Source organism: Larus michahellis, chromosome Z (genome assembly GCF_964199755.1).
Source record: "Larus michahellis chromosome Z, bLarMic1.1, whole genome shotgun sequence".
Lineage (NCBI taxonomy): Eukaryota > Metazoa > Chordata > Aves > Charadriiformes > Laridae > Larus > Larus michahellis.
In genome coordinates this window covers 67,616,878-67,634,896 of record NC_133930.1, presented here as the reverse complement: position 1 = coordinate 67,634,896, position 18,019 = coordinate 67,616,878, and the positions used below count along the sequence as shown (strand labels likewise).

The window sequence follows — 18,019 nt, the reverse complement described above, 5'->3', positions numbered from 1 at the left end:
AGTTCAGGTGCCTTGAGCTCCCTTTCTTCTCTGCAAATCAGATTCACTGGTCAAACTCCATATCTTGTAGTGCACTAAAATAGTGGTCTCAAAGGTCCAGAGCTCTGTGTGTGTGTGTGTGTGTGTGTTTGTGTAGGCTTAATTTTGAGATCAGAGAATCACAAAATCATTTAGTTTGGCAGGGACCACTTGAGATACCTGGTCCAACAGCTCTGCTCATGCAGGGTCAGCTAGAGCAGGTTAAGTCCAGGACTGTGTCCAGTTAGATTCTGACTATCTCCACAGATGGACACTCCACAGTGTCTCTGGGCAACCTGTACCAGTGTTTGACCAGCCTCACAGTAAAAAAGTGTTTTCTTGTGTTCAGATGGAATTTCATGTGTTTCACTTTGTGGCCCCTGCCTCTTGTCCTGTCAGTGGGCATCATGAAGAGCCTCGCACCCTCTTCTTCATTGCTTCACATCATGTGATTATACACAAGGAATAGATTCCTTCTGACCCTTCTCTTCTCCAGGCTGAGTAGTCCCAGCTCTCAGTCACTGCTCATATGAATTTCCAGTTCTTTTATGAAAAACGCATCTCCCGGAGATAACAGGCCTCAAAAATTCAATTGTTGTGACTGTTGTTAAAACAAATCCACTAAAAATTTTTGACTAACCCTTTTTTTCACCTCCCAGAAAATCATCCTACTCTTAAAGATGTATCTCCGTGCAATAAAAAAAAGCGGAGTGAAAACTAGCATAGTTGGACAGGGCCACTATAAACACCACTTGGCTCTTATCAATGTCTGTTACTTGATTAAAACTACTTTATTTGTAATTGATTACAGTGTATGGCCTGTTTGAAGGAAGTTGCTTTTCTGGAGTGTCAAATTCTTCAGCTGTTTTGATAGAGATGTTAATTCTGTTTAGATATGTGGCATGTTATAATGTAATTCTTGTTTGCAGTGTTTGGCTAGGTATATCTTTAAAGCATGCTATATCATGTCACAAGTCTGATTGATAGTAGTTCCTTCTAAATCACATTCCTCTATTTCTTTAGTTTCCAGCAGCAGCTGGAACTGCGGAGTCTCAACTCTTATCGGAAATGCACAGAAACCAACAGGAATTGCAGATGTGTGCAATAAATTCAGACCAGTGAAGAGGGTTTCCCCATTAAAGCACCAGCCAGAAAGCTCTGAGAACAATGAAAGTGATGACCAGAAGAACCAGAAGGGAGAATACCAGAAAGGCAACGATTCTCAGTCTGCACCTCCAAATGATGACCAGAGTCCAGGGGAAGGAGAGAGCCTTAAAAGCAAAAACATTGAGCCCACTGTTCTACTTGGGGAGCTGGAGCACTATGACCTGGATATGGATGAAATTTTGGATGTGCCTTATATTAAATCAAGCCAGCAACTTGTTCCTTTTACAAAGGTAGCTCCTGAGAAAAAACTTCTGGGTGTATGTTCAACAGTGAATGGTCTTAGCGTCAAGACCTGCTCTGCAGGGAGCACAGAGAGCTCGCCTGCTGGCGGGACGCAGTTCTGTGTGCTGTCTCCTGTGAAAGGCTCTCAGCTGAGAAAAACGCAGCCTATTGTCCTTGATCAGCACAAGCATTTAACAGAAGAATTAGAGCTTTCCCAGCCTTTAGTTAAGTGTAGCTCAGTCCATGAACCTGAAGCCCAGGGCAAGGGCTTCCTCAGCAGGACATTTGTTGATCCTCATGCTCACAAAACTGAGAAGACTATGCCAAACTGCCACCTGAGGACTTTCCACCTGCAGACGGCAGTGTCAGAAAGCAAGCAGCTAGAGGAACTGAGTATGAACTGGAGCACTGCAGGGGCCCCAGAAGAGAAGAGCGAAGAGGTGAAAAAAATTAAGAGCATCTTAAACATTGTAAAGGAAGGCCAAATATCTTTACTGGTAAGTATCATCTTTTTCATGAACACATAGAATAAGGGCAATCTGTGATGTGGTTTAATAAGACAGCAAAGCTGATTAAGTCCGCACTTGGAGCCGCTGCCTTTTTTATCTTGTACGCTCCTTAGAAATTGAGCATATGGGCTTCCAAATGTAAAGTTTTAGTCTTTACATCAAATACGTAGCAAAACAAAGACACTGGTTTTATGTAAACGTGGCCAAGATTGCTAGTTTATGCAGTACACTGAAATCATATAGAAGGCAGGACTTTTAACTATCGAGATCACTTAAATATCAAATTTAAATCTTAATTGAGTTTTGCCTTTCACAACATTTGTGGGTTGCTTTGTTCAGTTATTGCTGGTTTACCTCAGTTGTTATTTGGAGGCTGATGATGGGAACAGAGGGGCTTCTGTTGTATGCTGATTATTATTCAAGAGTGTTTATGCTGTCTCGTTGCAGCAGCATTCTTAGGCAGGAGCTTTTTCTAAAGCCTCATTGGCCTCTGACCCATATGAAGTTTTTTAGTAAATTCTAGCACTCTGATCATGCACTATCAAGGATGGTTGCCAAAGTAACTAGATGCAAGTTAACACAATGATGCAGAGCATGTGATCACTCAGAACGACTGGTGGAGAGACAGTGTATGGATAAAAACTGTTTTTGTTAGATTTTTGTTTATCTTCTCTGTTTACCAGTCTAGCTCAAGCACAAAGGCACACTATTAACATAGCAGCAAGAACAATGCCAGGTATTCAAAGACTAGACAGAGGCAGAAGAGAATATTACACTGATCAATAAGAAATAAAAGCAAATTAAATTCACCCTGAAATAGGAATTGAGAGGGGAAAAGGAGGTCATCATAGATACGTAGATGGAAAGAAAATGCATACTTTCTCCAAACAGACCAAAACCTCTGAATGAAATAGACTCATCGAGGAGTACTCTGGCAAGTCTACACTAATCTAGGAACTTATCATTGCTACTGCTTAACTCTGTCTTCCTCTTCCATTTTGCTTCTGGAGTTTCTCAATCCAATTGTTTTGTCTCAAAATTAGATTTGGTCAGAAATAATGGTCACGGTTGTGTAGTACTTCAGGTAAATATTCCAACAAATTTTTTCATGGAAACAAGCTATCAGGTAAAAGTCTTCTGTCATGGGTTTTAACTACATTTTAGATTGTGCTTAACACAAGCTGCCACTTTTGTGATGAGCAAAATTAATCAGGAAATTTTTTTAGGAGTCATGGATGTTTTCTGATCAATTTCCCATCAATAAAATGGCAAAAAAAAAAGAAAAAAGAAAAAGGAGAGAAACCAAACACAAAATAGACAGAAATTATAAAAATGTAGGTATTTTTGCAGCTACTTCATCTATCAAACTGGTACAAAGACTTGAAAATACTCAAGATCTTGCCCTGTTGTGTGACAATTGGACAAGAAGGAGAGAAACATTGCAGTGAATCAAGCCAGTGAGAATACAACCTTTGTACTTTTGCTAATAGTAATCAGGTTCTCTATAGTGAAGTGAAAAGCTCCCGGTTTTGAGTGATAAAAAAAAACATGTGTGTGGGGAAACATCTTTGTATTCGGCTTGTGAGGCTTAAAGTTCTGCATATCTCTTTATCCTTAGTTACAACTAACATAAAGCTTTTTTTACCAGCCACATTTAGCAGCAGATAATCTGGATAAGATCCATGATGAATGTGACAACAATCTGTTGCATGTAGCAGCATCAAAGGGACATGCAGAATGCCTGCAGCATCTCACGTCTTTGATGGGTGAAGACTGTTTGAACGAACGAAACATAGAGCAGCTAACTCCAGCTGGATTAGCAATAAAGGTAATTTAGTCTCTGTCTCTACTGTAATGTGGTGTAAAGGTCATTTAGTTCCTTTCTGTGATGGCAGTAAGTGTACATCTAGCAGGATGTTATTTTTCAAGCATTTTCTCAAGTGAGAGCAGAAAGAACTGTTGGCTGGTACCACATATGCACATAAAGATGGGTTATTATGCAGGATACAATATCAGCAGTATAACATTGACATTTTATATGTTGTTGTCAATGCATACGCAGTCATTTTAAAAACAGTTAAAAGACTCTAAAAAAAAATTGTTTTATTTTAAGGAACTTTCATTTAACTCAGACTCAGTTGTTTCTTTAGAGAGCCTTACAGTTTCTTGGTTTTTTACAAATACAGGTCTAATCTTGTAAGACAAGTGTAAGAACATGTTTACAAAGCATAAAAAACCACTGGTCCACATCTGGAGGTGAAACTTCTTGGTTGTCTAGAACAATCGCATCAAAATTAAAATGTACATGTTACAGAACAGCCTGTCAGAAACTGCAAGAATTAATGTCAAAGCTTACAGGAAAACCTATTATGTAGGGAAATGTGAATATTATTGCTGTATCTTTACTAAAATAAAACATAGTGGACTACAGGAAGGCTGATAGTTTAACCATACTGATTCTGGTTCTTTAGTAAGTGGGGTTGCATGGTTGAATGCCATTCCTTTTAGCCACTAACTACCTTAAGAAGAAACAGGGAAAGGGGTGAAACGTAATACAAGAGTTTCTGTTTCATCCGGGGTTTTATTGCTATTTGCTTCTTGGGAAAACTTTAGAAACCGACAGAGGACTGTTGGATTCCAATCTGCAGGTTTGCAACTTTGAGACATCATTTCAATGACTTAGGGCCCTGGTGCAGGTTTTAGGGTTGTTTTTTTTTTTAATTTTTCTGGGACAATCCATATGAATATAAAATTAAACTGATATCTACTTGTGCTAATGAAATGCTATTGTAAAACTTAGGTATTTGGCTTCGAAACCTTGGCCCATGTCCAGACTGAATAGTTACGGTCTGCCAGTTTAAAGTCTTACAATTTTAGTTTGAAATTGTTTTCCTTCTTGCTTTTTTTCAACCTACATATATAATGTGTTTATAAGCCAATAAAACCTTTAATCTTTTTCTCCAGAAAGATTGGTTTGCTTTTTTAATAATTGGTTCCTTTAGTTTCTGTAATACTTGAGCATGCTTTGACATTCAAAGAAAAGTTTGTAAATTTATGGACTTCATCTAAGCGAGGGTGCCCAGGCCCAAGTGTTTCTAATGACGGACTGCATGGCTGGAGTTGTCCTAGATCATTGCAAAGATTTTGAGAACCTTCAAGTAATTTGGCATAACTAAACTTCGTAGCTCTTGATCCTTACTCCCAAAGTGGTTTTGCACACTGATAGAATGGACTTTATTCTTCTTTCTCTTACTTTTCACTATTGTAACTCCCATAATGTTATACCACGTGGGGCATGCTCCTATGTTCTGCAAGAATGGCGACTATCAGAACGGAAGAAAACTTGTTTGCAGGAACATAAAATTCCACGGAAGAGAATTTCAGCAGTTTATTGATGATGCATAACATTTCCCAGTAAGGACTGAATCAATTAACACTAATTCTTTTGATTCAAGACCTCTTTCTGACCTTGAGCTATGGGCTAGAGAGTGAAAATGGAGCATTATGTTATGGCAAGTCGCACTGTCAAAATAGCTGTGAACAAATCCTTTCCACATTAGCAAAGTTATCTTACTTAGCAGATACTTAATTTTATTAATTCTTTAATTTTAAAAATACAAAAGTATTTTACTTACTTAGATACAAAGGAAAACAAAAAATGAAATTATTAGCCAAGCTTACTAATATTTGAAGCCAGATATGATGAGGAGGATTTTTCTAGCATAATAAAAAGAACACAAGTAGTTTTACATTGTTTTACATCATTACTGAAATTGAGAGAAATAAAGGAAAGTAAGTAAAGTATAATTATGTGCTTTTTTTGTGTTCATATACATACACTACATATGGAAGGAATAAGACAAATATCAAATTAATTTTATTCCAGTTTTTCTTTCTCCCATATAGTTTTAAATGGCTTAATATTTATTACATTCTTCTCCTTATTTTTATAAAAATAAAACTGGAACTTGAAATGAATATTTCTTTGCTTCTCGTGATAGCTTTTTCCATTTTATGCACACAAACAGCTTTTTATGTTATGTATTTTGACCTCTGTGAGTCTTGACTGAGCAATTAAAATATTTTTTTCAGCTATAAAGAATATAATAGCGTTTATGAACATGAAAGTTGAAAAATTAAGTAAGAGCAGGCTGGAATGTAGGTCATGCCAAACCGCATTTAGCAAGGTACCATTGCCGAAAAGGGGCTGCAGCAAGAGAAGCTGCTAAAACTCTTGCCTTTACACTGGGCCACAAGCATGCTCTGAGAAAATGTTCTATCTCTTGCCCCAGCATCTACATTCCATCTCATAGTAAATTGTGAACTACTACAAGTGTGCACAGAAGCTTGAGAATCTTGAGACTAGGCTGTAAAAGGTGTTCAGAGCAAGAACCATCTCCTTGTTTGTGTTTGTGCAATATCTGTTACAGATAGGTATAATCCATGAGGATTAGATGTTCAGATACTACATACAGAAGAAAAATTTAGGAAGGATTCCTTTAATTAGCGATAAATGAAGACTTGAGTTTGTAGGGAGGCTGTTCACTCTGCTCCAGCAAATGATCTTATTTAGTCATTGAGCCTTGCTGTACAAGTGATGGAAACAGAACTATGGTTCTGCTCTGAACAATCTGAGAGTAGGGACCACATTGTGTATGCAATACTATTTGACTGCCACTCTTACATTGCCACTTCCACTATAATCAATAGCCAAACTATAATTGATCCAGGACAGCAAGATAAACAAGTCCAGTACATGAGAGTAGATAAAAGAACACATTTTTCAAGCAAACTGGAATTTGGTAACATTTTAACAATTCTGATAAGCTTTTCCCTGTTTAGTACATATGTTTAGAACTGAAACAGCTGGAATTGAATATTTTTTTTAATTTGTTTAGAATGGTCAGCTGGAGTGTGTTCGATGGATGGTGAGCGAAACAGAAGCTATTGCAGAATTAAGTTGCTCAAAAGACCACCCAAGCCTTATTCATTATGCAGGTTGCTATGGCCAGGTATGACTTTTATTTACTTTTTAAAATATATTATTTAGATGCTCATACAACAATTACAATTTAAAACATGTTTATCATTTTGTGTCTTTTTAATTACCCATGTTCTTAATTAATTCGAATATAGCAAAATCTTTTACCACTTAATCTGTGTATTTTTTTCAGTATTTTCCCTGTTAAGTCTTTTAAGTCTTTTTCTTTTTCTTTTTTTTTTTTTTTTAAGTTTTAAGTAATAGCTAGGAGAAGATTACCTGGCCAACCTATCAATCCCAAGAACATCTAGGGAGATTAACTGTCATGATCCCTTGAGGACTTTCAGGACACATCAGAAAATCATCAAACATTTTGGGATAGTTCACATTCTCTTTCTAGGGGACACTAATCTCAAAAAATTTTGGCAAATTGTGACAATTTAGGAATTCAGTATGTTGGCAGTGAAGTGAAGTGTGGTGAAACTTGAACATAATCTGGCTAGCTCTAGCCAGTTTTGTTGAGAATTACACATAAAAATACGTTGTAAACCAATCCTATTCCACACCTAACTTATCTATAAATCTAATGATGAGAAACCACAGAAGTACAGCATTTCAGTGCTTTGCTAATGTCTGGGGAAATATATACCACTTAATCACACCACATTCTCTTCCCACAAAGTCTGTTTTTCCTAAGTAGACCTTGCAATAACCCCTCTTCAAAGAACCTTCTCCAGGATCTACTACACAAGGGACAGTGATCGGTTATTCTTGTCTAATCTCTTTGGCAGATGGGCCACTTTATCACCCAGTTTCTTCAACAGACATTGAGGATAAATGCAGAAAACCTACTATTTTTTTTGCTAATGCTTTTTTTCCCTTACTTGTTAAGAGAGAACAAGCAAAATGTAACCACTAATAAAATTATCTTTTTCTTTCCTGTACAAGCGGGTTTATCTCATCAATGCCATACAATTATTGTGGCATGTTTCTGCTGTTAAGTGACCCTATCCAAGCATGAATTTACTGGAGGGGGAGGGAGAGAAGGGAGCAGGTTTAGAAGGCTATGGAGCTGGAAGTCTACCCTTTCCCCTGCTGTTCCCATAGGCACACAGGTACCCTTGTTTTCATGCTCTGCAAAGACCTCCATTGCCTTTTCTCCACTCACCTACTATGCAGATGTTGCTGGTGCAAGTTAGGATTCTGCTGGATACACTGATTGATTGCATCCTGCTTTCCGTAGCAAGTTTGGCCTCTAAATTTAGCACTGAATATAGGGAGGCTGGGAGCCAGATTAGAACTGGATTTGAGGAAGACTTGTTTGCGCCTGGGAAGAAAAAGTTTGGATGAAAAAGTTTCATGTGAACTTACATACATATCTTCAGTTGATTAGCCTAATTTTGTCCTCATCTCTAAAGACAGTTATACAAACTAAATCCAGTGAAGCTTTGGGTTTTTTTAGTGAGCTGTGCTGTCTACTGCCAGGAACAGATCTGGCACACTTTATCTAGATTCTTTTCAGAGCAGGACAGAAGCTCTACCAGTTAAGAAATACCAGCTACAGTCAGCCACCCGTGAAATTTAAAAAGGTGACGTATAAATTTTCTTAGTCTGAATGCCAAAGAAAGTTCACATGTAATCTCAATTATCTTTTTTTTTTTTATAATCTATAAACATCTTGCAAACATGAGGGAATGTTGAGGCTGAAGGGATGCCAGACTATCTTACCGAACTGTGTTAAGAAGAAAAAAACTTTGAGAAATTCAAATGTGTAGTTGGCACTATCCTCGAAGCTTTAATTTATTTTACCATTACTTACATGAGAGATAATCCATATAAACACTGGTCTTGGCAGAATTACAAGAGTAATATTTTTACAAGGAAGACCTGTTATTGAATCATTTTCCCAAAGAGTCAGTCCATCCATTGTTTCCTCAGGCATTAGGCATGCTCACCGTATTTTTCTTCAATAAATATCCTTTAGAATGGGCAGCAAAAGGGAGTTCATCGCAAAGCTCTTATGTTAAAGGTCATCGAGCCACAGTCATGGCCTGACTCCAAAGACATCTCAGCAATATTATATTTGTCCAATGAGAGAGGGATGATATAAGTTCATCTGATGGAAGAGGGGAAGAGCTGAAAGTCAACCTGTAGCCTGGTCAGCATACCTCCTAGCAAGGGCTTCTTTAAACATGAGATTATGCAAGAAGCAGCCATGGTTGTTGGCAGGCCTCTCCATGCCAGGCATAAGCCATGGGTACCTGGCAGATGGTGTAGCAGCTGTGTCTGGCACGGTCACCATGTGTCAGGAAGGAGATGGTGGTGCAGTCCTAGGTGCACATAGTAGGTCCTGACTAAGAGCTTCACAGGGCTGTAATTTCTTTCCAACATGAGCTGCACAGGTAAGAGGCAGAGGGTGGGGAATGCCAAAGGTTTGTTGCCTCTGAAGCTCCAGACAGTCTAGGGGACCTTTGGGGAACTAGAGCTACAGGATGACTGAGGACCTGGAAGAGGTTCTATGCACCACTTGGCTGTGGTGTAGTGCTGGGGAGCACAGTGGGGAGGAGTGTGTGACATTCAGATACACAAATGCCTAACAACAGACCTTTTTTGCACCTCAGGATGTTTGCCTTCCTGTCTAACGTAATTTTTGCAAGGATAATGTGTTGTTTTCACTCACTCCTGCTTTTCTACTGTGAAGGGATACTGAGGAGGGCAGCTTATTTAATTAATATCGTGTAATGGGGCTAGGATTAGCTGTAGAGTCAGTATGCCTCATCTTGCTTATCCTTCCATTTGTAGTCCATTTAATGATTTAGATGATCTTTGTTAGTTGTTCTTTCTGCTCCAAAAGCCAGCTGATGGAGCCAAAGTCTGCAGCCTGTCCCAAAACAGAAATTACGTATTGTGACATTTTCCCCAGAATCTTTTTTTAGGGAGATTTGAATTATTGTAGGCCTAGAGTATGCCAGAGGGTTGTTAACCACTGCTACAACATAAGAACATTGTAGGTCTTAAAATTATCAGATATACTGAATAATTCATCAGTATTTATCAGTTCCTGTTACATAACAAATATGTGGTTATTTTCCATTATCTTAATCTCATTAATTTTATTAACCTTCATTTTGTCTGAATAAATTGAATTAATGACTATAAACCTATTCCTAAGAATACTTTTCTTCCAAATATGTAATGTGAGTGCCACTAAAGCGATATATATTTTGATATATGATGTTTTCATTTTTCCTAGATGTAAGTGAAGAGACTAGGTGTTTTCTTTTTTCTTTTTTCTTTCTTTTTTTTTTTCTTGTCAAGGATACATTTGTTAAAAACCGAAGTCATCTGAGAGAAACACAAACTGCTTGAGTATGCCTCTGACTTTGAGCCTGTGAACAGTTGATGCACAAGCAGTCCTAAGTACAGATGATTGCATTTAGCCATCCAGGCACTTGGTTTCCGTGTTGATAAGATAAATGACTAGAAAGCATCATTTGCTCCACGCTGATTGTAATCATAAAATTGCAGAACATGCTTAACATTCTGGTCCCTATTATGTTCCAAAGAAATATATAATTTCAAAGCTATAGTTGTCTTCCAATTCTGCAGAGGAGCTTTGCTAAAATATTTTTCTTTTAATTATTAAAACATAAGGGCAATTCATAGGAGTAGTGTAATCCTTCTTCACTGCTGGCCAACACCACAGGCATCTCGAGAAATTGCTCAAAATTATTTTAAAAGGGATATGTGATCTGAAGTCATCTCTCCGTGCTGGCTGTCAGCAGCATTGGGCATTCAGCCAAGGAGAAGTAAAAATACCTATCCCTTCACCCTGTAATAAAAACAAAACTGCTGTTGAAGTGGAAATATGAAGTTAAGTTCCAGACAGACTAGCCCTCTGAAGCAGTAAGCAGAGATCCAGGTGCTTGAATGGGCAAAATTGTTTGGAAGAGACATAGAAGTCTGAGGATCCATCTCCTTTTCTTTGACATTAAAATTTCTGCGGTTCTTTTATACAAAAAAAAGAGGTTTATACCCAAGGTTCCTAGCTATAATTTCCTTTCCTCATTTTTAATCTTTCTCTTTCCTACCTGATTACTGCTCAGAGTCCTAGACGTGCTTTGAGTACTGTTTTATGTTGGTAAACTTCACTTGTACAGGCCCACATATCTAACTGTGCATGATTATGTACTCATGTATCACTGAAGCTACTGAAGTGCTGCAGTTTTAAGTCTGTGCATTGGTGTTTGCCTCACCAACACTAGAATCTAAAAAGCCCCTTTGAACTAGAACTCCTAGCCAGTATAACACATGATAGATATCAATGAAAGATAAAAAAAAAAATTCAGGTTTAAATAAACAAGTTTTATGCTAGCAAGTAATTTATTCTTCTCAGGTATTCAGATGCAAAAACTGGGAGTACAGCTGTAGTCAGCCTTCCTTTAACAGACATCACTTTTTTATGTAATCCATAGATTTATTCTAGACTTTCAATATGTGTCACATTCAGCAGGGCATTATGAAATTTAATCTGGAGAGGCATGGTAGGTTCCTAAAGAGAAGAAAATTTTTTCCAAATAAACTTGCTGGGGAAAATAAGAAATAAAATAAGCTTAGCACATATATATAAACTCTCCATTTTTAGGAAAGAACACCCAATAAGTGTGTATTACACCTGCACACACACAAAAAAATGTTAAAAAGAATTCAGTTGGCACCTCAGTTTTAGCTTCCAGACTTCCACTTGCACCACAGGCTGTTCTGCCTCTGGTCTCCTCTCCAACATAAAGGCATGCATGCTTTTTAAAGCACAATTTCTCAGAAAGTGTTAGAGTAGTCATATTTTCCCTATTATTTCTTTTTATAAAATACGTAAAGCATTTTGTCTTATTTCCTTGGGGAAAACAAAAAACAAACAAACAAAAAAAAAAACCAAAAAAAACCCACAAAACAGAGGAAGAGCCATGGTACACTAAGTTCTACGAAGCTGAGACCTAAAACAGATTACAGTACCAGTATTCCTGTAGTACATTTATCTTTTTATTGTTTATTATCTTTTGTGACATCTCTTTCCTCTCCTGCTAGGAGAAAATCCTTCTATGGCTTCTTCAGTTTATGCAAGAACAAGGGATTTCGCTGGATGAAGTCGACCAGGATGGAAATACTGCTGTTCACATAGCAGCTCAACATGGCTATCTAGGATGCATACAGGTAGAGTGATAGCTATATCAGAAACCTCTTTGCATCAAAGTTGAATGACAGCAACCATTCAAATGGTTATAGGAGATCTTAAAAGTGGGAATAATTATTGATACATTAAAATATACTAGAAGGAAGAAGTTTAAACCCGCAGGACTCAGACTGAGATACCAAAAAACTGTGGATTTTGGATTCTCTTCTCAATTATGCTATTGTTAGCCTAAAGTAACTGTTGTATTGCAAGAACGCATGATTATGTTGTTTATACATAAACAGCTAATGTGTATGTTTTTACGTTACAAAAGGGCAGCCAGTGTAGATATGCATACTCTTCTTACTGTTCTGGTATTTTCCTTCTGTTTCTTTTTTCAATGAATAGTTGTAGCAATGAATAGTTCTGGCTTAGGGGAAGTCTAGCAGATAAGTTTCTTCTATGTTGAAGGATTTACACCTTGAGTAAATCACCCATTCCAGCCTTGTAATCTTTGAATGTATCTATGCTAAACAATGCAGCATGATGATAATTTCTAACTAATTCTCAAAGAATCAGCTTGGCTACTGAAACCAATATAGGTCTCTTGTACACAGGTGCTGAAAAGGGTAATTTGTCCTGCTGAGAGGGCTTACACAGCTACAGTATTTTTGGGAGCCAGATCTGAATAAACCAGTTTGGATAACTCTGTACAGTACCAGTGTTCAATGGAGACACACCAAAAAAGCCGTAGGGTTGAACTGGATGGCTAGGTGAAGCATCTCAGTTTTGCGTTGAATTGCAGGTATACCCTCTGTCCATCAAAGTTACTAGAGCCATTAGTTCCAGGAGTGCATATCAGTATTTGGTGTTGTCGGCACTTTGAGTGAAAGCTGTTTGGAGAAGAAATAATAATAAAATTATTCCTGGAGATTGCAGAAAAAAAATTGAGAAACAAATTAGTCATAGGAAAAGAATAGATAGAAGAATGCATAACCAAATGGCAGGAAGGCAAGATTTAGAAATCAAAGTGATCAAGTCAAGTAGGGGAGAAAAACACGTCTAAGAAGAAGGAGTAATTCTCAGAGTCTAAGGACTCAGGTATGTATCAGTAAACATGTTACCACACGTGAACTGATCCACAGCGCCTCCTGGACCACTGCAAATACAGAAGGTTTGTATTAGTTCAACTGTAAAAGAAATAACAGCTAGTGAATTCTCATTAGCTAACCTCTTCAGAAAGGTAAATATATTTGTGCACATTGTTATGTTGAATCTACAGATGCGTAACTGCTTGTTATTATTATAGCAATCTGGGCACAGAGAAGACATAACTCTATAAAAGCCAGTTTGAGACTCTCACACAATAAAAAAAAATAAAAACAACAGGTAATGGTTGAGATGAATGAATGGACTTGAAAAGAACACAGTCAAATAGATTTGAAGGACATGACCATCTCTGCATTTTGTCATTGATCAGACATGTCTTTCTTTTTAGGATGTCAGGAATGGATCCTGTACAAACTCTTATCAGAATAAAATAAACAAATCATCACATCTGTGCTAAACCTAGTGGTTTTATTACCATATTGTAGACAATTGCTATGATCAGTTGGAAAAAAGTGGACAGAAAAAATGTTTATGATTTACTAGTGGGGAGCACTGTTGTGGTAGGGTGTGTGCTTAGGGTTCCTAACTCAACAGTGCTTTATCAAGATGTACAATGCATTTGAAGGAGAAATGAGAGTAGATGATTTTGAACAGAGTGGTGACATCTGCAGGCTGTTTTCATGGATAAAACTAAAGTGAAAAGAGAAGATCCCTGCTTTCCCCATGAAGAATGAACTTAATAAATGACTTAGAATTCTCAAGATTATTTTGGTTTTGATATATATATACAAATCAACAAGTGTTTTGTGTTAAAGTCAAGCCATGAGAAAGAAATCATGAAAATACCTAATGACAACAAAAATATACAAAATTAGTAATGTCACTTCATTAACACCTCACAGTCTTAAATGTCATTGACATTTTGTTGTGTTGTGAAATAAAATAAACCCTCTGCCCAGTGAGCTTATAGTCTAATTTAAAACAATGTACAGTGAGTGATCTGGTAAAAAGAAAGAAGCTGTACAGGAGGCAGGGAGATTATGAGTAGCAGTACAAAAGATGGAGGGTCACAGGCTGTCAGTGATTCCCTGGCTCGCTCATTCACTGCATTTGTGAGCAGCTGACACTCCTATCATGTTCCAATCGATAAGATTGCTTTCTGCAGGGCCATAACTCTCCCTTCTTCATTTTCTTTATTGGCAAATTAAACCAAATTTATTGACATGAGATGCAGTGCAAGACTGTTTGTTAAGTTTCCTTTCTGAATAGATTTAGCAGACCAGACAGACCACCATTCCTCTTTTCAGTCAGTGGACATAGAGGTCTCTGTGCCTGCTGTTCTGCATCAACAGGGCTACTCCAGTGCTCATTGGTTTACCAGCTCTGCTTGCATAAGTCAACCAAGAGCTCAGCTACACAATTCCTCTTCAGCATGTGTATGTGTAATGTTAATGATGCCATAGTTTTTGGATGCATTATGATTTTTTCAGAATTTTTTCCAACGTGCTATGAGCAATGTGTGCCTGAACATTGCTGAGAACATTTAGGTCCTGTTCTAGGCTCTCCGTTAAAGCGAATAGTGCATAACACTGATTATTACAAACAGATCAGAAAGACTCAAGGGTTGGTCTCAATTCTTGCTTCAGTTATTGGATGTCTTGAGGTCAACCTGACAGATGTTATTTTGCCTTTACAGCGCTCTGAATTCAAGTCCCAGGGGTAACTCAAATGTCGTGCTCACAACCTGGACAACTCTCCAGCAACAAGCTAGGGTTCTCTGCTAGTAGTGTAACATAGGGTTGTACATCAGAGTATAAGCCATTATTTTTCTTAAAGATTAAAAGCTAACACATATTTGATTGTCTCTTTAAAAGAAAATGGGGAGTAACCAAGCAAGTGCAAAGCAATGAGACTTCTTTCAGTATTAAAAAAAAAAAAACAAACAACCAAAAAACCCCAACCAGATTGAAAAAGGCATTGTACAGATTTCTTTCTGCAAAAAGAAATTTGTGCCTGTCTGACTTAAAGGAGTTGTTGGAAAGTATCTGCCATACCTTTCGTATCCAAACATCACTTGGCTAAGGAATCAGGACATTGAGGCATTGAGTGTTTTAAATTCAGGGATTCTGCTGTGGTAGGAAATTGAGAGCTAAACCACAAAAGGAGTCAGCACATATTGTAGCAAAGACATTCCTAAAATGAAATTCTAAGGGTGTGCTGCAATGCCTTGCAGTGCGGAGATCTCAAGAACAGAGGTACCATATCTGGTGAGCCATTGCAGCTCATCACCACCCTCTGTAAAACTGGCTAGCAATGTGTTCACGCTGCCCTGGACCCTGATGTTATCTAGCACAGATGTCCTTTGAATTGCACTCGCCTGTGTCTTCTTTTCTAGGTCTACCATGTGCAAAGTTAGCACAATGCTCAGTAGTGTGTGTACAGAGACATCTGAAAAAGTTTATTTCTGTGGCTCAGGAGAGAATCAATAGGTGCCTATATGTAAGTTCTCTGTTTTCATTTGGTGGTCCCACTCACTGTATGAATGCTAGAAGTCATGCTATACTGTACAGACAAATGAACAGAAAACAAATTAATTGAGTAGAACTGCAAGGGAAGAGGAAGGAAGAATATAGTCTTTATAGTTCTTCTGAACCATAGCTCACTGTTGCATGATATGCTTACATCTAAGTGATAGATTTTAGTGGTATGTGTTTTGAGTTCAGGCTGCATAAGACTTGTTAGTGACTGATTTTTAAAAATGATTGGCTTAGACCAACATTTTCAAGCATTTTATTCAGGAGTGCTTTGCGTCCAGCTGTTCTTGTGGTTGACCAGAAGTTGTAGGAGAGACTTACACTTACAGGTGTCAATGTTTCCTTTTGTGTTTTCACAGACATTGGTTGAATATGGAGCAAATGTCACCATGCAAAACCACGTGGGAGAGAAACCCTCACAAAGTGCTGAGCGACACGGGCACACCATGTGTTCCCGCTACTTAGTAGTTGTGGAGACATGTATGTCATTGGCCTCTCAGGTTGTCAAGCTAACTAAGCAGCTGAAGGAGTAAGTGTTTCATTGTTAGCAGAGGGATCATTCTTAAAACAATACCCTACTTTCTCTTCAGTTTATTAGCAGTATCTGTTTTCTGCTTCTTACATATGATATTTTCAAGTTCTATTTCTACCGTCTTTCTCCACGCTTTCCTGCTCCCAAGTATTTGCCCCTTCACCTTTAGCAGCTCAGCTTCGCAGCTGTTCTCCTTGTGGCAGTTTGCTTTGAACATAGATGAAGGGAGTGGGAGTGGAGAAGGGTATGTATGAAGCAATCTGGTCCTTTTTCCCTTTGCATACCTTGGGATCACATCATTGCTGATCATAATTTCTGTTTGCATAGCAGGCTTTAATATACAGTGAGTGGCTCTTCCCAGTTACAGTGCTGGGTGTTGATGTTGGGAAGAATAATGGAAATAGTGGTGGAGGGGTTTTTTTGGACTTGGAAGGTCACCAAAGCCTGCAGTGGCTACTCAGGAAATATCTTATGTTCTGTTTTTTCTTCATTGGAGCTGGTTTTAATATTTTAGTATGTTTTTTAAGAAACGTTCTGTAAAGAGCCTGTTATTTTGAAACACAAATTTATGCAATTGCTTGCATTTTATTGTAGGTGCAGTTGCTGTGACTTAGCATGTCAGTTGGGTCCTAAGACTCTTAGAAACTGTCAGCACTGACCTAACATTGTTCCAACTTAGATGCATGACCAAGAGCTTGTCAGCTACCACAAGCCATAAAATGTCTTCTGACAATCCCATGTTTAGAGGACACCATATCATTTTATGCAAGCAGCATGTGGGTAATTGTACTGGGTATAAATTACAAGACTCCATTAGCAGGGGAGCTGCAGGGGTGGCTTCTATGAGAACAGGGGAGGGTCTGCCCTTTGCCTGACACAAGTGGTTCCGCAACTGACCCATTCCTCTCTGTCTGACAGTAGCCGTCCTCTCTGTCATTACGGAATACCTTCTTGCATTTGAAGTATGCTTATTGTTGTGTTTGTACCTCTAAGTTCTATATTATAAAGGTATTTTCTCTTCGTGATATCTTCAGTCTTCTATTACATTTATACTCCCATATATACAAACAGTGAACTAAGGATTATTATAATTTTTACAGTTTTCATAATTTTACAGTCTGGCGCAGTTTACAGGACATTTCAAAGTACCAGGTGTTTTGCAGTTGGTTCATTTGCTGAGAAATACTAAAATGTACAAATCAGCTGATATAAAGGAAAAAAAAAACCCAGAACATAGGGTATTTTCTGAGTAGCCTGCATTAGCATCTAACTCATCTCAATATATAATGAAATTTATTTTCACCATAACTCAGCAGAAAAAAAGCCGCACACACCAGGAAGTAGAAATGGCAACGACAGGTTCTCCATGTTTCAGTTCTCTTCAGTGCTCACCCAGTGCTTGATATAAGTGTTACCTCTCATATGGAAAAGAAATTCTTGTTATGTCAGTCAGCAGACTGTTTAGTGCCATGGAAATAGTCTAATTCCGACTTTCCTGACAAAAGTGTTAACACTTTTCCAAGTCTCCCCCTGTCATCTCGCAGACTGCATGCATAGGTAGTCATTTAAATGATTCTTATCTGGCTCCTGGTGGGTTCCTTTGCTTGTCTCAGCTGGAGCTAAATCTGCTTCCCTTCAGCAGCCTATTTTTTCAGGCTTCAGATTTAGCTCTAGTAAGTGCAGCACCAGCCTTTTCGTCCCCTTCTACAGAGAGATGTGAGTCTCTTGTTGCAGTTTACTGAGGCAGTGGAATATTCTATTTTCTGCTTGAAGGAA

The 18,019-nt window shown here is 38.1% G+C and overlaps 1 protein-coding gene across 3 annotated transcripts in view; it reads left to right on the top strand.

Annotated features, from left to right (window-relative positions):
• Positions 1 to 18,019, top strand: part of SNCAIP (synuclein alpha interacting protein) — a 90,081-nt gene that overhangs the window by 57,273 nt on the left and 14,789 nt on the right. For all 3 annotated transcript variants that reach the window (XM_074570441.1, XM_074570443.1, XM_074570442.1), the window contains 5 exons: positions 1,042 to 1,904; positions 3,565 to 3,744; positions 6,815 to 6,928; positions 11,983 to 12,108; positions 16,071 to 16,240. In XM_074570441.1, the coding sequence (XP_074426542.1) occupies positions 1,042 to 1,904; positions 3,565 to 3,744; positions 6,815 to 6,928; positions 11,983 to 12,108; positions 16,071 to 16,240 (1,453 nt within the window). The remainder of the gene's footprint in view (positions 1 to 1,041; positions 1,905 to 3,564; positions 3,745 to 6,814; positions 6,929 to 11,982; positions 12,109 to 16,070; positions 16,241 to 18,019) is intronic.